This window comes from Cavia porcellus, unplaced genomic scaffold, assembly GCF_034190915.1.
Source record: "Cavia porcellus strain 051 isolate PalLab524CR breed Dunkin Hartley unplaced genomic scaffold, mCavPor4.1 scaffold_31, whole genome shotgun sequence".
Classification (NCBI taxonomy): domain Eukaryota; kingdom Metazoa; phylum Chordata; class Mammalia; order Rodentia; family Caviidae; genus Cavia; species Cavia porcellus.
The window spans coordinates 36,421,041-36,443,938 of NW_026947514.1; the positions used below are offsets into that span (position 1 = coordinate 36,421,041).

Here is a 22,898-nt window from a genome sequence, read left to right on the forward strand (position 1 = left end):
ATAGCTCTTCACAGTATGGTCCAAAAATGTGCTTTTCCCAAGCACAAGTTGAAGAACCTGCACTACTGCAGCCCAGGCTGGCTCTGATCTTACGGTGATCCTACTAACTCAGTCTCCCAAGTGTGGGTAACACTTGTTACCCACCCATACTTGTGCCATGCCTGGCATCTGCTTTTTTTTTTTCCTTCATCCTCATAAAAGCAAAGCTTTAACAAGGAATTTCCAAATCTCTTAAATATGATGAACAAAAAACTTTGTTTCTAAGCTTGACCCATTTAATTTTGGAGAGTAGAAGCTACCCAATTGAATACTATGCTGTTTTCCAAAGTATATTAATGCACCTGAATCTTCTAACATTACTGTGAAGAATAGCCCATATTTATAGCAATGAGACAATGAAGTCTAGAGTAATGCTATGTGTAATGGTTACATTGGAGCCAAATGGCAAAGGCCTAAATCTCAGTTTATGACCCTCAAGCCACTGTTCTTTCACCAATGCAAGTTAAGATATCCTAACATCCCTTTGAAGCAGTTCTACTTGTTTATACAGTATTAACTAAAGTCCACACTTTGATTTCCCTTTTTTGGGTGCAGGGTCCCAGTAAGGACATCATGTCTCCTTAGGCTCTTTTTGCCTGTGATAACTTCCTCAGGCTTTTCTAGGTTCTGATGACCTTGACAGTCTCAAGGCATATTGGTCACATATTTTGCAGAATGCGGCTCAATTAGAATTTGTTTTCTTCTCATGATTAGAGTTATGAGGTTATGGCTTTTTGGAAGATCATGGGGTAAATGCTATTATTGTCACATCAATGGTACATGCTACCAACCTGGCTTAACATTGGTGATGCTATCACCGGGCTTAGCTATTGTTTATCAACTTTCTTCATTGTAAAGTTATGTTTCGTCTCCTCTGTACTTTTTGGAAACAAGTCATTATACACAGCACATCCTTAAAGAATAGAGATTATCTACGGAAATCATTTGGAATTCTGCAGACTTGTCTGCTCTCTCCCATTTATTCATTCATCTATCCACTTATTCATGTCAGTGTGAATTCATATTTAGTAAATGGTGTAGGTTATAAATCCACTCCCATTTTATTTGTTTGCTCAAATTGTTCTGTTGCCAATCAACCTTGGGTTCTTTTGCTCAATTCAGATGGAAACTGTGACTTGGCAAAGTGCAGCTCTGCTATAGCCCTGATGTCACCAGAAGATACCAGGTGATGCTGGATACCTACAGGTGACACAGCTAGCTGCTTGCTGGATACTGCTGCTGCTGACTACCACTGTCTGATGTCAGCTTGTGCTGGGCACTGTACATTGACTTTATTGGATGTTAGTTTCTGCTGCTGATCTTCATTGGTCGCTGGTCTGTGGAGCTCCTTACTGTTAACAGCTCTGGACTTTTTTTGGTCTTTCTTTAAAATGACTGCATTCCAAAGATAATAATCTCAAATAGATTCATAGAATTTTTGGAGCCCACACTACCCAAAAAAATAAATCATGAGCCAACTTACAGGAAAAACAAAACAAGTCTTTATTTTAACAGGGACTGTGCTACAGCACAGGGTGAGGCAAGTACATAGAAAGGAACCCTTTCAGATCAAAACCTGGGAAAAGGCTGGGGAATGCTGCTTATATAGCAGCTTGCAAGCCTATTTCAGTGAGGGTGAGGGCTGAAAGTGAGATATGAATGTTAGGTATGCAGAGGCTGAGATCCCCCTCCTTCCTAATCCTATCCCCTCCAAGGTACCCTCCCCGTTCTTTAGCATCGTATGAAGTGGCAGGTGTGGAGAATGGGCACCATGCTCTCTGGTTGCACTCATGCTGGACTGGAGAATGGTGGTTTGACAGTCAGTGAGGATACTGAAGCAAATTGTCCCAGTCCACTGGCGTGTAAGGGGGAGCAAAGAGAAGAATGCAAGAGAGGCATGCTGGTAACCAGCCAAGTCACGTCCTCCTTTCAGATGGCACAGGGAAAAATGAGAGAATCACACGTCCTCCTTTCAGATGGCACAGGGAAAAATGAGAGAATCAAATGCTTCTGTCTGTATCTGTTCCAGCTCTATAGTCACTGGGAGTTCCTTCAGCTGGCCCCTTTGTTTGACATATCCTCAATCACCGATTTAAAAATTTTCTTAGTACTTCACTTTTTGGTGGCCCAAGATGCTTCAGGCTTACCTTGCATATTTCCTGTTCTACTCCACCAATCATTTTTCTAAGAAGTCCTGGTTCTTTTTATGAGAAACCAAGACCTAAGCACTAAGTATGCATTCACTGAAATTCTTTCTGGCCAAATGACTGCTAACAAAAATGTTTCAGTCTGGTCGCACTGATGTGAACTGGCAACTTCAGCACTAGAACTCAGTTCTAAGGAACAACAATCCCTTGAATCACTTTTTCTTTCAAAGGACACGCAAGCCTAAGAAAGAAAGAAAATACACAAAGAACATTGTTTATGAGATAAAACTATCTGGCTTTCTGTATTGTAAACCAATCCAACATGGGTTCAACAGAACTGGAGGAGTGTTAGAATAAGAGAGTCATTTGTCGAGGGTCATCAGGGAGAATACTGATAGTATCTTCAGCTTTGCCACATAACAGACACAGCATGGTATACTCCTAGAACAAGACAAAGTGCAGAATTATCTCAAGGGACAGTAAGATGCTTCCTAACTCACTCTGGTAAAGTTCTTCTCTATAAATTGTTACAGATATGCTTTCTGAACATTACAGAACTGACTTTCCTTCCTTCTTTCCTTTTTCAGTGCTGTTGGGGATGGAACTCAGGGGTGTTGTACTACTAAGCTATATCCTCACATGGATTTATTTATTTATAAAATTTGAGGCAAGATCTCACTAAGATGCCCAGCTGGCCTTGAACGTGTGATCCTTCAAGTAGCTGGCATTACAGGGATTTGACTCCTCCTCCCAGTTTAGATCAATTTCTTCAGCTTCTTTAAGCAATATTTCAGGTTTATTCTGTAATCCTCCATCTTTTATTTATATAAGTGAATAGACGTTGATGCTATTGTTTAACATGTATATAAGAGTGACACCTTGGAAATACACGGGTTATTTCTTAGTCTTAGCACACACATTTAATTTAGTACTGTTATTTAAAATAAACAATTTGAGTGTAGGTCTCTAAGGACAAGTTTCTGTTCTTAGAACTGTTCTTTTCTAGAACATTTAACACTAATATACAATAGGAGAGAAAGGGGGAGAGAGAGAGAGAGAGAAAAGAGCGAAGAAAATTCTTGAATTGAAAATGCTACTTTTATCTATTCTAAAAAACTAAACCAGCATATTAAATTTACTAGAATACCATACCTGATACTTAACATCTAAGTGCCCACAATTTTATGTATTTAAGTAGTTTTATGTTTCTTGAGCTGAACAGATGTCCAGATTGGTGACAGAGGTATTTTATTTTTTAATTTTTTTTGATACCAGGGACCAAAGCGGTATTTGACTTTTTTTTTGTCTTTTTCCTTTTTATCGGTACCAGGGATTGAACTCATGACTGCCTGCTTGCAAGGCAGGTGCTTATGCCGCTGAGCTAAACCTCCAGCCCCCAGAGGTATTTTACTTTAAGTAAAAATCTTTAGAGCAAAGTTCTATTCTTATAGCTGTCCTTTTCAGGAATATTTAATAATGGTCATAAACTACAGATACTTGCTTCTTTTAAATGTTTTAATTAAAATTTTTTTCACTTCTTTAGGAAAACATCTGTGTTTAATCTATCAATATTGCTTCACCTAAAGCTGCTAGCTGTGGGAACTTAGCCAGTCAAGGCAGTCTGTGTTTCTTGGGTCTAGTGAACAATCACTAGAAAGGACTGTACAAATAAGCAGCAGCAGTGGTGCAAGTACTGAGAAGCAGACAACGGTTTTCCATTTCCTACCTTCCATTTTGAGGGCAAGCAGGGGAGCACAGCTGTAGCAATAGAAAGACTGCTTCTTTAACACTACAATTCTTAAGTTTATTTGTGGTGCTGGAGATTGAACCCAGGCCCTTGTTCACGTATTCTACCACTGAGCTACATCCCCAGTTCTTACATTGATTTTTAAGTCTATTCTATGCACACAGAGTTCAAGAAAACAAATACTACTCCTATGAATTAGAATAAAATAAAAACCCACACTAAGATCTTTTACTGTTCTCAAGTACTTCTACTACTTTATCCTATGACTCATTACTAGTGGGATGGCAGTCTCTTCTGAATAAGAAAAGTAATAGAATCAAAAAGGGAAAATGTGAGATGCTAGACAAATATCTGAGTTTTCATTCTAATCTTTGCCATGTTTATACTCAGCCCCTACAATGTGCTAGGTGCACTGGCAGATGTAAAAGAAGGCAAGGACTACATTTGACCTTACAAAATTTACAATTTATCATGGAAGAAAAAAATTAAATAAAATAGATGATAAAATCTGATAAGATTACTAAACCAGTGAAACTGATTACACCTGTAATCTTTAAAACTTATCAGTTATCTGGACAAATTGTATTGTATGTCTCCTGGTTGGAATTCAAAAACAGTTTCCCACAGAAATAATGTTATGTATATGGCACTTAGGTTTCCAGGAATATCTGAAATTCTTAAATTTCTAAGTATGAGTGCTATAGACTCTAACCATATATAGCAGTGCCATGTGGGAAAGTATGAATAGAATTCTAGCATGGGATGCCTGAAGCACAGCTCCCTGTGTTATCAGGATATGGGCAGGATTAGGCCACCTTTTAGCAAAACTGACCAAGTTGGGAGAATAAAACCCTACAGCCATCTAAGGGACCCTCAGAGGTGCCACCTTGGCAGGGCCCAAGGATAAGGACCTGGGAGTTAGAGTAGTAGGGTAAAGAGACCTCAGGGGAATGCCTTTGTTTATCTGGAAGGTCCTCTGGTCCTTTTCTCTCTATTCCTCCCTGCTCAACTCCTTCTCCTCCTTTCCTTTTGTAACCCATGGAGGACAGACAGCAGTTCCACAGCTCCCCCCTTGCTTCCAGGGTAAACACATAGGGTCCATTTAAGGGGTATTTACCAAACAACAATTATATTTTTCATTTCAACTCCATACCTCTGTCTCCACCTTCACTTTCAGTGTTGCCATCACTATGCAATAATTGTATTATGATTGTTTTAAAAATTGAATTCTTATCTTTTAGAGATATACAATGAAATATTTATAGAAATAGTGATATGTTTTGGATTTACCTCATGATAATCTTGTGGGGAGACACAAGAATGGTGAAGTACACATAAAGTAATCCGAAGCTAGCTGGTGGAATTAATATACCATTCTGTCTACTTTTGATTATGTGTGAATTTCCCATAAGAATGTAGAATACACCAAAAGGGTGGAGTTGAGGATGTGTCACAGCAGTTGAGAATGAAAAGTGAAGGGGGTCATCAGGCTGCAGCAGAAGTGCTCAAGTAACCACTCACTTGATTCAGGACCTGGTACAAGTACGAGAAAAGTTCAGAAAAGGGAGAACACAAAACAAGCTGTACCATTAAGGGCAAGAAGATGATAAAATTTAAGAGCCACGAGAAAGAGGTAAGATTTAATTGGGCTGAAGGTAAAGAGGACAGTTCAAATGGATGAAAAAGCATGAAAGACAGCAACACAGAAAACAGGAAGCAGATCCCACATGGAGTAAGAGGGAAAGAAGTTGCACTTGGAGCTTTGTTAGCAGGTGAGTGCGGGATGACCCTTTAGGAAGAGTAATTCCATGGCAGTGTGGAGGACTACAGTATATTAGGATTGAGTTGGTATGATCCTTCAGGTGGTAGATAGAGGCTTGGTGTCAAGCCTGAAGAAAGCAACAGAGACAAAGGATGACAGGAGAACAACTCAGGTGTTAGGGTCAGGGAAGGAGATTTGGAAGACAGCTCATCTGAGAGACTGAGTACTCACATGTAGCCTCCATGAGGGAGAATAGGGAAGTTTCAGACCAGAGAACAAACTCCAGAGAAATCAGAAAGAAATGAGAGAAAAAGCAAAGAAGCAGCACAGATGATTTAAAAAGTGTCAGTCAAGCACTATGGAACCCAAGGATTGAAATGCTACAAAAAAGTATAGTTAGGGCCAGGGATTTAACTCAGCGGCTTAGGCCCTTGCGTGGCAGGCACAAAGTCAGGAGTTCAATCCCCAGTTTAAAAAAAAAAAAAAAAAATCACAGGGTTTGTTTGGATTTTAGGAAACCTCAGGATGCCTTGTTTTAGTCAAGTAAAAATGAGAACCAGTTTGTAGGTAGTTAAGAGGAGTGTAAAAAAATATGGAAAACAGGGTAAAGATCTATTCAAGTAAAGAAAACAAAAGGAAGGAGACAATTGTGGGTACATTACAGAAGTATATGTGTAGAAGAATTAAAAACTTTTTTTGTTTGTTTTTTTGTATTTTGAGACAAGGCCTCACTATGTAATTCAGGCTGGTCTTGAACTTGTGGCCATTCTCCTGTATCAGTCCCCCAACTTCTGGGACTATGGGCATGTACCACTATATCTGACTTTTAAAATCTATTTTTAATAAAGAACTCATATATTCAATGATAAAAATAATTAAATCAGGATGTGGTGATACATGCCTATAATCCTAGCACCCAGGAGGCTGAGGCAGGAGGACTGCCCTGAGTTTGAGGTCATTCTGGGCTAAATAGTGAATTCAAGCCCAACTTGGACTAAGTGAGAGACTATTTAAAAAAAGAAAAAAAAAGGGGGCTGGGGATTTAGCTCAGTGGCATAAGCGCCTGCCTTGCAAGCAGGCAGTCGTGAGTTCAATCCCCGGTACTGATAAAAAGGAAAAAGACAAAAAAAAAAAAAAAAAAAACCCCACAAAAGAGGGTGCTAACACAGAAGATATGATTTTCCTCAGGAAATAAGGTAGGGTAGCATTGGTGAGGAAATAAAAACCATCCTATCTAAAAAGACAGAAGGATGCTGGTCCGATGGCAGTGGGTTATCAGAACTTATTAACATTAGTGTCACTAAAGTTGGTATACCACCCCCCTACTGCTAAATTTGACTGGAAAAAAAGAAAAAAGAAAAAAGAAAAAACAAATAAAAAGACAGAAGGAAGAGTCTAAGGTTGGGACAATGTTGCATATACAAGGTGTACTTAGGGCAGACTCACAGAAAATGAGATGTGAATGGAAACTGACACAGTCCAGCCAGTAGGGACTGTGGGTTAAGAACTCAGGTATCATATTACAGCCTGAACATCATTTAAGAAAAATCACCTGATGACAGTGTATAAAATCTGCCTGGACAGTAGATGTTCAGAGAGAAAAGACTGGAGGTAGAGAGCCTGGTTTTTTTTTCTTTTTTTGGTTTGAGAGACAGGGTTTCCTTTTGTAGTGCAAGCTGCCCTTGAACTATGTAGCCCAGGCTAGCCTTGAACTTGCAGAAATATCTTGCCTCAGCTTTCTGAGAATGTACTACCACATCCATCAAGAGTTTGGTTTAAAGAGTATTTTTAAATAATCTTTTGGTGGTACTAGGAATAGAACCCAGCACCTTCGAATTAAGCTATAACCCAGTACCTTTAAAATTTGTTTTTAAATATTAACACAGGGTCTTATTAAGTCACTAAATTACCTTGACTAGGTTTGAACTTGAATCCTCTTGGTTCAGCCTCCCAGGGTGCTGGGATTACCAGTGTGAGCCACCACACTCAGCTAAGAGTTTCTCTAAGGGAAAGTCACACTATCTAGGCACTGTAAATACTAATCATCTTCCTTTACATTTATCTTCTTACCCTATCTAGAAATCTCCGAGACACCTTTGAAAATGGCCACATTCAATCAAAGGAAAATTAAGCAGACTGGGATCTCATGGCAATGATTGATGGCAGGTCAGTGAGAACATAAGCAGACAACTCAACACACATTCAGGGCTCCAAAAGGTTCACACAGGCTTATAGAAAATTACTGTGAGTACTCCTTTCCTCTCAAAAAAAGGTAGAGCTATGTAAGTCCATGAAATGTTCACCCTTGTATTCTCTCTCTGCTCATTCATATGATCTTAATTTTTGCCTTAAACCACACATACCACATAAATACAGTGGCACCTCCATTAATGAACTTAATTCATTCCACAACTCTGGAAAAGATGGCCATGATTATGTTCCTGTGGGAAAGATGGCCACAGTTGTGTTTGTTACCTAATGCACAGTTCTCACACAAAACCAAAATTTTGCCAAGTGCTTCTGTTTGTAAACCAAAGTTGTTTACAAACAGAAGCATTTGTGAACTAAGGTATCACTGTATGGTTTTTCTGGGTGTGAGAGACTGAACTCAAGAGTCTCAAATATGCTAGGCAAGCTCTCTACCACCTGTAGCACTCTAGGTATTTTTAGTCATAAGTTTTGAATGCTGAATAGTTAGTACTTATGATATTGTTTAGATTAACTACCACATATCAGACCAATTATGATAGGTAGCTAAATACTTTCTTCTACATTAAAGAAAACATAAATAAGAGGACTTACACTATTTTATTACTTTGTTATGGAAGGCTTTTTCTTCCTTCTAATTAAAGTACTACACAAATTTGAAGGACTAAAAAGACAAAATTATCTTTATAGTTTCTTTTTCTCTTCTTGTCAGTGCTAGGGATTAAACCCAGGGCCTTGTGCATAAAAGGCAAGTGCTCTACCACTGAACTATACCCTCAGCCTTTCCCTTGACTGTTACAAGTTCTAATCTGGTAAGTTATTTTGGGTATTTTGAAACAGGATTGCCCTATGTAGTCCACCCTGGTCTCAAACTTGTAATCATTCTGCCTCAGCCTCCCAAATGCTAGGTCATAAGTGTGAGCCACCAATATTAGGTATAACCTAATGTTTCTATCCTATGGATAACTATGTACTTCATACAAAATAAAGTAGATTCATAATCTAACAGCTTGAAAATGGAGGTCACAAGGGAACCAAAGGTTCCAGTTTGTCTTGGCTACTGGTGGCAAACCAGTGGCACATGAGATGCAGCTGGCTGTTTGTCATCATTGAAAGCTCTATAAGGCTCGCTATCACTGTCCTAGGCACTGCCTCACTGTCCAGTTTTCTTGGGACCATGACATTTATGAATGTTCAACTTCAGGACTATACTGTAGGCCACAGAAGCCCATAGAATTCTTCTACTGCTCTCACAACTGCATGAAAACTAAACCTTATACTAAATTCGTTATTCTCTAGTAGTTCAGTTTTCTTCTTCTACACTTGATATACTCCCTTGTAATTTTACTAAACAAATGATACTAAGATATCTCTGTAGGCTGTACTATAACTACAGAGCAGTTCAACTCTACATGCCAGGCAGGAAAATAAAGATAACTTCTTTATCAAGACTTCCAAGGCCAGGTGTGGTGGTGCGGATTGCTGAGTTCTAGGCCAATCTAAACTGCACTGTGAAACTTTGTCTCAAAAAGCAAAAAAAAAAAAAAAAAAAAAAGAAGACAAGACAAGACTTCCATGCCCAGCAAGTATGGTGCTATGGAAAGGCCAAAACTTACAGCCAGCAATTGCATAGTGAGCAGAGAAAAAGGATGCACAATAATCATCTCACAAGAAGCCATTCGGGTTATCTTTTATAAATAAAAGACAGAACTAAATAAATAAATAAAAGACATGACCTTACAGATCTATCTACATTTGAGTTTTTGTCTCAGTCTGCATAGGTGGAAGAGAGGAATGGTCTTTAACAGTTATTAGTACTTCATTTATTAAAAACTATACCTAGATTTTCAAGGTTACTTTTATTATTCCCCCATGACAACCCATACTCTTACATTTACCTGAAATTCATCCATGATACTGAATGTATACTCATGCCTGGCCACTACATGATGACAGTTTTTACACAGATCTGCCAAAACAAAAAGATACTTACATAATTAAGTCTTGGAAAGCTTCTTAGAAGAGTAAAAATTGTACTCTCAGCAAGATATTATAAAAAGAATATTAGTTCTGTCACAAGTAACACAGCAGAAAACCAGTTATAATACTGACTTTCCTAAGAACTTCAGAATCTGTCACATAGCAATACTATAAAATTAGGATCTGAATTCAGAGGCATAATGTGCATACATTAATTCCCACCAAAAGCTCTCCAAAATAATCAATTAACAGACACATGAGTGTGGTATTTTTTTACATTTTTGTCTTTTTCGTTTTTATCAGTACCAGGGATCGAACTCACGACTGCCTGCTTGCAAGGCAGGTGCTTATGCCGCTGAGCTAAATCCCCAGCCCCATGAGTGTGTTTTTTAAACTAGCTGGATCTATCTAAGTATGTGAAAGATTTAATTCTCAGGAATGACAGTAACTGTGCTATCATCAATCATTAATAAAAAACAATGCTGGAAATTAAAGTGAATTTAATGGTAATGAAAGAATGGAGGAAAAACAATGCTGTAATAACTATGATTTATTCAGTATTTCCTGTGTGCCAGATTTTTTTTAAAATATATTTTGTGGTACTACAGATTAAATATAGCAGCTTTGCCCAAACCCTTTAGTGACAGGTTCTTGCTAAATTGTTAAGCTGCCCAAGCTGGGGTAAAACATAACTGTCTTATCTTGGCCTCCAAGAATGCTAGGATTACAGGTATGCCACCAGCACAAGATACTCTTTTAAGTATTTTTCACCTATTTATTCATCAAATCTTCTAAAAAACTCAATGAGTTAAATATTATTATTGATTTTTAAAAAAAATAAATAAGGAAAGAAAGGAACATGGTAGTTAAGAAAGTAAGACAACCACTAAGGGGTGAGGTGTTGAAACCAGAGTTCAAGCCCAAGCAATTGGGCTCCAAAGCCTCTCCTCGTGAGAACTGTGTGCTACTGCCTAGAACACAACACAGTTTCAGGAGAACATAAGCTTTGTATCTCTTTCAAAATGTACTAAAAATATGCCCAAGAACGAGGAGACAAGCAAGAAGGGAATGTGAGCAGTTTAAACACTATGACAATATCCACGCATACATAATGTATACATATGACTTAATTTACTCAGTCATTCTTATCCCCCGGAATGGAGTTATTTTTATTAATTTGGTTTCCCAATATTGAGGATAAGGAATAGCATGTGAAGATAACACATTTACAAAAGCAAACTCAAGAAACAACAGACTGATAACCAGATAGAAATAAAAAAAAAAAAAAAAAAAAAAAAATTCAAGCAACAAGTTATAAAAGCAAAAATAATAATGAAAAAACATAGCATCCTGGAGTCATCTAGTTTAGGGCAAAGAGCCCCAAACACTTTAATAATTGTTAGAAGTCATCACTGCATGTGTTATAATAGAAAGTGAAAACTCTGAGATGACTCTATAGGTTTAAAAAAAAAAAAAGTGTCTGTTTCTTATCTGAGGTAGTAAAAAAGTCTTTAACATGTTGCTGAAGAAACGATTTAATAAAAAAATGTGGTACCTGAAGCACAGGCTTCAGTTATCTGCAAAAATCATTTATGTGGAGAATCTGATAATATTAAATAATAAGCTGTTAACTACATTTTACTGTTAAAAACCTAACTAGTGACAGGTTGTAGCAATACAATATGCTCCAAAATATTTATATAACATATCAAACCTCCAAATCTGACACCTGTTAACAGATTTGCATTAAAACACAAACCAAAAAAGTAACCCACTTACGATCATAGGTCACTATTTCTTCTCCATCTTCCTCTTTTAGGGATTTGTTTGTGATCAGCATAAAATCCCGCTTATTGCACACTGCACAGCCTGTAAAGTTCAGTAAGAAAGATCCATTCTCCAGACAGGTGTTACCCTAAAATATTAAAAATAGGAATTTAATTCTCTTACTTTTTGATATCTTTTGTGAAAGTGAATAATAGATTTATATTCTCTAAAAGTAAAAAACATGGCCAGAATTTACTTGAAGTATGCATCAAGTAGTTCATCAGCTTTCCTAAAGACGTGCTATTCATGATTAACAAAAGCTGAAGTACTGTTAAGTCCGTAAGTCTCACAAGACAGCAACTGTACACAAAGGAGCAAATCGCAAGCAGACAGAAACACAATGAAATACCTTTTTCTCAAGCCTTAATAATATCACAAAACAAACCAAAGCACTCAGATCCAGAGATGTCAGTTTTGAAAGATACACGTGATTCTGGCAGAGAATACCAATTCCATGATGCATTAGCCTGATGTACAGCACTGAAGAAAGACAAGGTTTAGATTCACCACTAAGAAATAGTAAACAACTTACACTCCTGGCTTAAAGGAACTCTACTAAGGTCTTAACCGTTAAGGATGAAGTTGTTTTACAAATAATCTAGCCTAACCTATTTCTGGGCAACAAATTTAGAGTATTTAAAAATAGTAGGGGGCTGGGGATTTAGCTCAGCGGCATAAGCACCTGCCTTGCAAGCAGGTGGTCGTGAGTTCGATCCCCGGTACCGATAAAAATGAAAAAGACAAAAAAAAAAAAAAGTCAACGTGACTAAAATCATCTAAATCAACATTTCCCCAAAGCATTTATGTGCCTGATACTACGTAAAGCATCATGGAGGATTCAAGGACAAGCCAACAAGTGTTTTTACCTTCAAGGGGCTTAAGAATTAATCTCTGCCCTAAGACCTACCTTAATGCCACAATAAGTCTTTCTGGATTCCCGCACCACATTAATCTCTTTCTTCTAAGAGCCTTCTCAGGCCTATGTATGAAGGAAGAGATTAACCTTGGTGGGGGGAAATCAAGACACTAATATCTAGTTTAGAGATATTAAATCATTGACTTAACTACAAGTGGAAAAGAAAACCTTGGAATTAAGGTATAAACTTACTTGTAGCCATCAAAAACAAGTACTCTGACTTGCTTATTTTTTTAAATGTATACTGAGGTATCATTTACAGACAATAAAATTCACATATTGTAAGGACAGAGATGAATGAGCTTTTAAACAAACACATATATCCATATAGCCACAACCCTATCAAAATACAGAACATTTCTTCTTCCTTAGAAGTTTCTTCATACTTTAAGCATATATCAACTTCTATTCCATACCAGGGACCCAACAATCTGATTCTTTCTCTACATTCCTGCAAGTCCCACCATTTCATAAGGAGTATACCAGTGTACAAATTCATCTGTTGAGGGACACTTGGAACATCTTCAGTTCTGGATTATAAATGAATAAAACAACTATGAAGATTCGTTGGAGTACTACTCAGCCATTAAGAAGGATAAACTGGAGACTTTATTGTTGCATTAGTATGAGAAGCTGAAAGAAACAACATATGTATATGTAAAAGATAATTAACATAGTTATACTAGTGATTTCTGAGTTCACTGAAGAGGATGACTTGTGCTGGTATTGTTCAGACAACTGAATGCAGATGTTTTGTGCTCTGGGTTTTTGTGCAAAGTATGTACCATTGTTGCCCCTGATTGGTATGTTTTGAAATTTTTAGGATTTTTTTCTTTTTCTACTTGAAATAAAATGGATTTGGAAAAAAAAGATTTATGCCCAAGTGTGTGGGTGTCTTCTCTCAGGTATCTGGAAAGAGAATTGCTGAGTCCATCATCTGGTTAAAAAAGTACATTTAACTTTGTAAGAATCTGTCCAATGGTTTTCCATTTTAAAGGGCTATCAACAAGGTGTGAGTTCCACTTGCTCCAGTCTTTTTTACTTTACCCAGTCTCATTATGAAGTGGTAGCATCACTATAGTTCTCATTTGGGTTTCCCTCATGATTAATGATGTTGAGCACTTTTTCTTTGTGCCCACTTATGACTCCTTTAGTGAACTGTCTATTGAAATCACCAAGTATGTGTAGTCACCAAAGTATATGCTCCTTTTTAAAGTTAGGCTGCTTGTCTTCTTATATTAAGAATTCTATATATATCTTGGATACAAGTTTTTTTTTTTTTTTTTTTTTGCCAAATAAAACAAAGATTTTCTTGTCATTAGTTTTTTTTAAAAATGATGCTTTTTGAAAATCAGTGTTGAATTTTATAAACTTTATCATTTTTTCTTGTCCCCTTAGACATCTTTGCTTATTCCAAAATTGCAAAACTGCAAAGATTTTCTCCCGTTTTCTCTTAGAAGTTTTATAGTTTTAATTTGTAGGTTTTGGTTTATGATCTATCTTGAAATAATTTGGTATGAGGTAGGGATCAAACTTCCATTAAGATACTCAGTTGTTCTGAAAGGGTAATTAAAATTTTAAATAAAATCCTGTCAAGAAAGCCTGCCAAGACCAAGCAGACATGTCTGGACCAACCTGATAATAAAACATTCCTGTTTGTGTAAGCTGGTTTAACAGATGGCCTTGAAATGTAACTTGAAATGTTCCTCTGTGTAACCCGTCTCTACTGCCTTTCTATAATTGATGACCTTCCAATGCAACTTAAAGTGTAATAGGACATTGCTTCCTCTGTATAACCCATGCTCTGTACATCTTCAGCCTTTCCTTCATTTTCATTTTCCTTTTCTGTTTCTTTCCTTCTTTTTGGTACTAGGGCCCTTTATTGAGCTACATCCTCAGACCTTTTTTTCTTTCTTTTTAAAGATAAAGAGTTTTCCGTAAGTTGTCCAAGCTGGCTTCAAACTTGAAATCCTCCTGCCTCAGAGTACTGGGATCACAGGCATGTGTCACCATGCCTAGTTGAGACTATGGTTTTTAAAGAATCAACTTCATATTTTGTTGGGTTTTTTTCCCCTGTTTTTCTATTTCTTATTTAATTTCTACTTTATTTCCTTTCTTCTGCTTATTTTAGGTCTAGTTGGCTCTTGATTTTCCATTGTTGTAGTGTTTGCCTATTGATTTATGATTGTTCTCTTTTTATTATAGGCATTTATAACTGTAACACTTAAAAATGCAGAATAGCATTTTAAAATACCCAGTCACATATGTTTTATGTAGTTATATAGCCCACTCAGCATTTAATTAAAATTGGCTTAATCCTATCTACTAAGCAAGAATTTGAATACATGAACTCTGGTAGCTTACTTTTAAAATAGGTATAAAACACGTAACTTTTAATTTAAACTTATTCATTTATACTGATTAATCTAATGACTTATGTCTCCATTTCTGTCATATTATTTCAAAGTTTATAGCTAACACTTGAAATATATGAAATGTAGGTTTCATTTGAATTTGATTTGTAAAAAGTTTTGTTACAACTGGGTGTGGTGATGCATACCTATGATCCCAGCACTTGAGAGACTAAGGCAGGAAGATTGCTGGAGTTTGAGGCCAGCCTGGGATATATAGTGCGTTCAAGGCCAGCCTGAACTACAACAGCGACACCTCGTCTCATAAAACCAAACTTAGGGGTCAAGGATTTAGGTCAGTAGCATAAATGCCTGCCTGGCAAGTGTGAGATCATGAGTTTAATCCCCAGTACCAAAAACAACAAACCCCAAAAATTAGATTTAAAAAAACTTATTACAGTTTTGTTCTGTTCAGTTATTTCAGAAAATGCAATATGGTTCTAGTTCTAAATGGTTTTCTAAATACTTTTTTGAACAAAAAATATTTTTGGTTCACAGTTCAGTCTAAAAATTTAGCTTTAGAAAATTAGTATGGTTAATTTCCAACTATATTCACGTTTGAGTTCAAGTTCTCAGTGTAACACTACAAGTAGGGCAGAGCCCTGTTAGGAATTCAGTACTGTGTTATTTCTAGTCTATGAAAAACATCAATCAGTAAACCCCAGCTACTTTATGTAACCAAGGATAAATAATTAAATACCACTTACTTATTGAGCACTTACTCTCCCGACAAGCTAATCTATTTTCTCTGCCAATTTTTTTTTGAATTAGGGAACTATATTTGCTGCTTCCATTTTATTACCTTTTCTTTTGCTAAGCTCAAGCAAAGTGGCTTCTACTTTTAATGTCCTTAAAAGATGATTTCAAACTGAAGAGAGTCCTTAATATTTCAAACAGTACACTGAACAAGGGGGCTCAATTCCTCTAAGTTACCCATCTCATTTTAGAACATCTGCTAGCAAGTTCTTTATTCTGAGTCAAAGTCTATCATAACCCTGAATATCCACCCACTCACTGAATCTGCCTTCTGAAATTCCAAAGAAAAGTTAATTATTCATGACAGCCTTTAATTATTTCAGAACAGAATAAAACAGGGAAGTGCTTTGGAAAGGCACTTTCCTGGTTTTCCAATCATCTTAATCCTTACTCTTTCTTTAGATTTTAAATTTTTTTTATTTCTAATTTAATTTATTCTTTGAAGCTCAGTCTTTAGTTCTCTACATTGTTTTCCACAAGAACAAATCTTTTCTATTTTGACATTTTTATTTTGCCTGACTCATATTCAAACATATCTTCACAGCTCCTTAGATGTTACATTCTCAACCTCAAATGAAGCATGACAAAAAACAACTTCACCATCTGCAGCCCCAATTTTGCTGCTCCTTCTCATATGCCTCTAATGTCTGTGATATTTCCAATTGGCTGCCTAGTTTGGAAACTCTCAAGATCATATGTAGCTTTTCCCTTTTTCCTCCTACATGAAACAAAGTTCCTTCTCTGAAATTAGGCCTACACCTTCCCATGCCTACACTGTTGCCTCATTCTGTGGGGTCTCTTTCACACTCCAAACCCTATTCTACTGCCCCAATGTACAGCCATGATTTGTATTTCCTAACAACAGATTTTGGAATCATTTCCTATACAAAATCATTTTGATGGTTGCCTATAGCTACAAAAAGTAAAATCTAAACTTCTGAGTATGACTGAGTCTTTCACTTGGCTCTACTCTGAAGAATTCAACCTAATCTCTTTAGTAACCTCCATTGAAAACTTTTCCCTCATGGTCCCTGTAATATGCAATAGCCCTTTCTAAATTAAAAAAATGTATGAAATAGAATACAGAAAACCATGAGACATAAGCACACAGAGTAATGAATAATTGTGAACATCTGTAGAACCATCACTCAAATAAAACAATGCTTGCATACCAAAGCCTTGTCTTCTTTCCTGATCATGACCCTAATCTACTTAATCCAGGGGTTGCAAACCTGTGATACATGTGCTGCATTGGGCTGTTATCAATGAAATCTCTAAAAGGGTTGCTGTCATTGTCCTAATCCACTAGCAATAATCCACATCACCACTTTATGGTAAGTGCTTGCATTCCTTTATAGTTTTTACCACCCAGGAACATTTTCCTTTTTTTGGGCAGGAGTGTATGACTGGAAGTTAAACCTAGAGCCTTCCCACAGAGCTTACATCCCCACTCTTTTTCAAAATAATTTTTGAGACAGTTTCACTAAACTGCCAAATTACTCAGACTCAACTCAAACTTGGAATCCTCCTGCATCAGCCTCCAAGAGTGCTGGGATTATAGGAGTGCATCCCCAAGCCTGGAGTTACGGTTTATATTCAGATGTCCCCCCAAAACCCCATGCAGTCATGGGTGGGGCTTTTCAGAGATGCTAGAGTGTGAGATGCTGTGATCAAGGATGTGATGCTTGATTTATGGTATGATGCTAGCATTAAGGGTGTTCCACCCTGAGGGTGAGTGCTACCTGTGCTAAAGATGGGTAGTCTGGATAGGTTATAAGGGACAGAAAGAGGGCTGCTGCCGTTGCTGCTTGTCACTTGCTACTTTCTTGTTACTTTGCTGCCTTCCTGCCTACTGCTTGCCACAAACTGTTTCTCCTTTGCAGTGTCCCGCTGTAATGCCATTATGCCTTAGAGCCAGCCAACTATGAACTGAAACCTCTACAAACTGTGAGCTACAATAAATCTTTCCTCCTTTAGCTTTGGGTGTCAGGTATTTTGTCTCAGCAACAAGAAAAGTAAGACACCTGGCTTACCTTGTCTGTGTCTGAATTATACTTGATTTTTTTTTTTTAATCACACAGTACTGGTAAGACCAGGTTGTGTGTAACTTTCATTCATTTTAACTGTTCTAATTCAGTTTTCCTTACCCTCAGCTCTACTGACATTGGGTCATACAATTTTTTGTTGTGGCAGCTGTCCTGTGTATTATGGGTGTTTAGTAGCATCAATGGCCTGTATCCATTAGGTATCAACTGGTATTCCCCACTGTGACAACCAAAAGTGTCTTCAATTATTAACAAATATTCTCTGGAAGGCAAAACCGCTCCTGGTTGAGAATCATTCCTCTAATTCACTCACTTTTATTTCTTATTCTTTCCAAGTCTGCTACGGAATATTCTTATACAAATCTCCAGAAATATATGCACATGCATTTTTGCTAGAATAAGAATTATGGGGTTGGGACTGGGGATTTAGCTCAGCAGCATAAGCACCTGCCTTGCAAGTGTGTGGTCGTGAGTTCGATCCCTGGTACCGAAAAAGACAAAAAAAAAAAAAAAAAAAAAAAAAGAATTTAGCTCAGCAGCTCCAGTACTTGCCTGGTAAGCTCAAGGTCATGAGTTTGATCCCCAGTACAAAAAAAAAAAATTATTGGATCATTTTAATGTACATTCTAACTTCATTTGACATAAAAACCTTTTTTTCAAAAGTGGTTTTTGACAATTCATAGTATATAACTTTCTCAAAAGACTAAACTATTAAGAAGGTAGCAGCTGTAGAGAGCTTCTACCTCCCAACCAAAGCAAAAATTGTTACTTTCCTCCAGCTTCCAGCTCCTTTCCTACCCTAATGACAACTATCCTTCAAGTCATAACTCAAGTCCACTTTTTGGGGGGAAGTACAGTGCCATCCTATTCCCTATCACTTTCCTTTCTCTAAATTTAAATAGCATTTACGGTTTGTCCTATTCATTTCTGTTAATCACATCCACCGCCTTCCTCCCAACTTGTAAGCTTTTAAGTTATTCCTTTATGGTTAGCAAAGTAATCTAGCTATATACATCACATCTGCTGAAAGAATAAGAAGAGACAAGCTTTGAAACTTCTCGGGCCTGAGGGGAACAGAGACTACAAAGAAAGTCACAACTAGAAAAACTGAATTCTCATCTTGCCTCTAATATTATCTAGAATGTGACCTTGCGCAAAGGATTTCCCATCTCTGGGCTTTACGTCTCATCATCTGCAAAACTAGGTCAGAAGTTCCTTTTTGGGCGGTATGGAAACTGAACTTCATTAAGACCACCTCGAGGTTTACAGCGAGGGTGGGAATGGGAGGTTACAGTCCATTTGGGTGACGGTGCTATTTTCTTGGTTGTCCCCAAGGGCTGCCGAGAAAGGGAATGTTGGCCCATGCTAGCTGCCAGGACCGGGACTCGCGGGCACTGACTGCCACAGGCCGCGCCCGTGACCAGCGCCTAAGTATAGACAGGGCACCGGAAGGGGCCCAGCCTGTCTGCGAAGACCGGCCGTGACGTGAGGAGCCTCAGGGGCAGACCATGGGGCAGGGAGGAGAACGTTCTTGGTGCCTACTAGCTCACCCGGTTGGGATATTCCTTCTCCACACAGTCCCCACACATCTCTACGCGGCTGACCGGGAACGACCTCTAGCGCTTCCGGGAGACAAAACCTCGCGAGAGCTGAGGGACGGTGGCCGCATGCGCCTTAAATACTCTACTAGGTTCTTTGGCCTTGGTAATGTATTCGAAGTCCCGCCCCCTAGCAACTGTCGTTAGGGCAAGGAACACAGAAGTCTCTCCAGCAACAGAGGTAGGCAAGGGTTGGGAGCTCAGAAATAAATTTTGAGAAAGAAGAAAGTTCCGAAGACTGACAGATGTGGCCGGAAGGGGATGTACATCTCGGACCAAGGGAACTTCTAATAGGCGCCTTCCTGAGCTTAGACTGACGGAAAAGCAATCACGACTACCTAGAGAGGAAATTGTTTCTCACTGCCTCTGCTTACTCTGTGCATTAAAAAAATAGATAATGCCTTAAATAGCTTTCTGTATCATTTCTTAGAGCAGACAGACTGATCAGAGATCAGATCTCGGCGGGTGGATTAAACAATAACTGAAGGATTTTGGAAAGAGGCACTAAGTTCACAGAATCTCCCAAGGAACATGTTAAACAAGTGACCATCCTAGAGTCTTCTGAGGACATAAAGATGGGAAACTTCTTCCGCCCCCCCCCAAAGAAGTGTATTGGTGCTTGTATTGTCACCATGTCTCTTCCTTTCCCTTTGCGTTGAAAGCATTTTATTAATCACAACGACATAATTAACTTGAATCAAATCTCCAAAGTCTGTCTATGTGCTTTTGATAAACCTGTTTTCATCATGTTCAACTACTACACCATCCCTCCTAACAGTGCTATCAAATCAGGGAAGAAAAATTAGGGAACATGAAACTCTGGGATCTAGACTCTTCAAAGTAAGCCAGTTTAATTGGGTTTTCTAATGTAAGAATTATGTCTCCATTGGAGAATTTAAATTATAACCTTTAGTATCCCAGCCAATGATAAAGATCTGTAATGCTTACTGAAAATCAAAGATGTACTAAGAAACACTGCATGAAATAGAGCCACCAGAGTTTAGTTTATTCTTGGGATAATTATAATACCTTCTATTTACATGACATTTTCAACATTTCCAAATGCCCTCATTTAAGTTTCTAATTTGATGCAACCACAGTCCTGTAATATTGGTGAGAAGTGTGTCCCTTCTTTTCAGATGAGGGAAGGAAGAAAGTAAGTGGTTAAAGGTCTTGTTTGTGGTCCCAAAACTACTCAGTACTCAGCCAGGACTAGGACCATGATCCTATTCTCAGCGCAATTTCTAACACAAAACCACCGGCCACAAAGGCTATAAAGCACTTTAAATGTGACAAATTTGAACTGACATTTGTTGAATGTATACTAGATTTCAAAAAGTATGAAAAGAAGGTCGAACACCTCAAAACTTTCAATCAGTAGTTTATTTTTATGGTACTAGGGATTGAACTCAAGTCCTTTGCCCTGAGCTATATCCCCAGTCCCTTCCTTTTTTATTTTTTATTTTGAGACAAGATTTCCCTAAATTGTTAAATTGCCGGGGCTGAGCTTGAACTTTTAATTCTCCTGCCTCAGCCTCCCAGGAGTGGTAGAATTACAGGTGTGAACAATTACACCTGACTGCATCTCAGTATCTTTGATATGATTACGTTAAAATAATGTTTTTGATGCATTAAGTTAAACACATTGATTAAATATTTTTTGGCACTCAATGTGAAGTGGCCCAGAGAAAATGAGAAGACAAAGATTAAGAGCGGCCTTTAATGTGAGAGGCTGCAGAAAAAGTTCTCGCTGCAGCGAGGTCAAAGAAGTGTAGCTACTTTTATCCGATTTGGCTGGAGGAGGAGTTTGTGAGGCGGGCAAAATGACATATTAACAGCTGATTTGAAGGAGCATATGCAAAGCAGGAAACAAGGGTTTGCTGGGGAATGGGGATGGAACACTTGGGTATTTGTGGAGTCTTGGGATAGAAGAGGTCTCAGCGCACACACACAAAAAGGGAGCGGGAGGTTTAATGGAGTGAGAAGCAGAATGCAGAAGGTACTCTTGGAGAGATACGTTGTTTCCCTGGGTCTGGTACCAAGTTGGGCTGATGTCATGTTACAGATAGCTAAGCCCCAGGCTAACAAAATCTATCAAATATATTTTTGCTTTTTTTTCCAAATCCATTTTATTTCAAGTAGAAAAATAAAAAGAAAGAAGAAAGAAAAAGTATATATAATTGAAGTTAACTACATGTTTTTGTTTTAATAGAAATGAATATTTAACCCCCACATGCAGAGTAAGCAAAGCAAACATCATTACTATTCTTGATACATCAAACTGAATTCAAGGAATGTAATAAAGTCTGCTTTAGAAATATTACATATAAATCTGGGTGTGGTTGTGAACGCCTGTAATTCCAGCACTTGGGAGGCTAAAACAGGAGGATTGTTTCTAGTTCAATACCAGCCTGGGCTACATAGTGAGTTTAAGGCTTGCCTGAACTGTCTCAAAAAGAAAAATAAATATATAAATGAAACATTGCATAGCAAAAGATTGAATTAACAAACAATTGCATACTTTAGTTTTTTCTCATCATTATACATTGACGTCTACTTATAGCAATACTGAAGGTACACATTTTTAAAAAATATGAATACTGGAAAAATTTTAAGTACACAGGTAGCTCTCACTTTATTCCTATTAGACAAGATTGGTCTACACAGTTCCCTCATCTTTAAATTCTTTTTGTTTTTAAAATCTAATAACATCTTTTAACTTTACTAAACCCTGTGCCTATTCTCTTCATTTCTATAGATAGTTACTGAATGCATTTGATGTGTGCAAAGAATTGAGTAGACAAGATGAAAATGACACTGTTGTTTCCTACTTTACGGATTCTTAAAAATGCTCTGAGATATAGAATGAGCACAGACCACTATAAATTATTGGCAGATTGTGAAATAAGAAGACAAAATGGAAAGGCTACTGCCAGGTGGGGAAGTGGGAAAGAGGAATTTGATCCAGCAGAGTGCACAGCATTTGAAAAAGCGAAGTGTAAAAACATTTCAGGTGGACAGGGCCAACGGTTTTGGATCTTACTCTGCAGGTGCAGAGAGAGATGAGGATTTGAGCAAGAGAGTGACGCCAGAGTTGCTGTTGAAGATTATTGTTTTATTATTGTAAAACAATAATATTAGGTAAATAAAAAATTATACTGCAATCACAGATTTTGAAGATTATGTCATTTGACGTGAACCAATTTGATATTCTTGGGCATAAAATATAATCTACATATTTACAAGTGTTATTTTACCTTCCCAGGAAATACAATATCTTGTTATTAAAATGAGCAGGTAAAAAGGAAAAAAAGTTATCCCTATTCATATGCTCAGAAGTTGAAGAACTAAATGCTGTCCATTCAAGTCTTCCACTCAAATCTAGCCACATTCAGGGAAGAGAGGCAGCAAACAAAACCGGCGGGAGGAGGTAGACAGGATCAGAAATTTAAACATATATGA

At 37.7% G+C, this 22,898-nt stretch overlaps 1 protein-coding gene across 2 annotated transcripts; it reads right to left on the reverse strand.

Moving 5' to 3' along the window:
• Positions 1–1,518: 1,518 nt before the first annotated feature.
• Positions 1,519–19,545, reverse strand: Churc1 (churchill domain containing 1). 2 transcript variants are annotated; one of them, XM_063241515.1, is made up of 4 exons: positions 19,389–19,545; positions 11,663–11,798; positions 9,802–9,872; positions 1,519–2,627 (listed from the first exon to the last, which is right to left on the reverse strand). In XM_063241515.1, the coding sequence occupies exons 1-4, from the start codon at positions 19,425–19,427 to the stop codon at positions 2,535–2,537; spliced, it is 339 nt and encodes a 112-aa protein (XP_063097585.1). In that variant the 5' UTR covers positions 19,428–19,545; the 3' UTR covers positions 1,519–2,534. The 2 variants fall into 2 exon arrangements, with proteins under 2 accessions (XP_063097585.1, XP_013010637.3); XM_013155183.3 differs by lacking the exon at positions 9,802–9,872.
• Between the last annotated feature and the right edge of the window lie 3,353 nt (positions 19,546–22,898).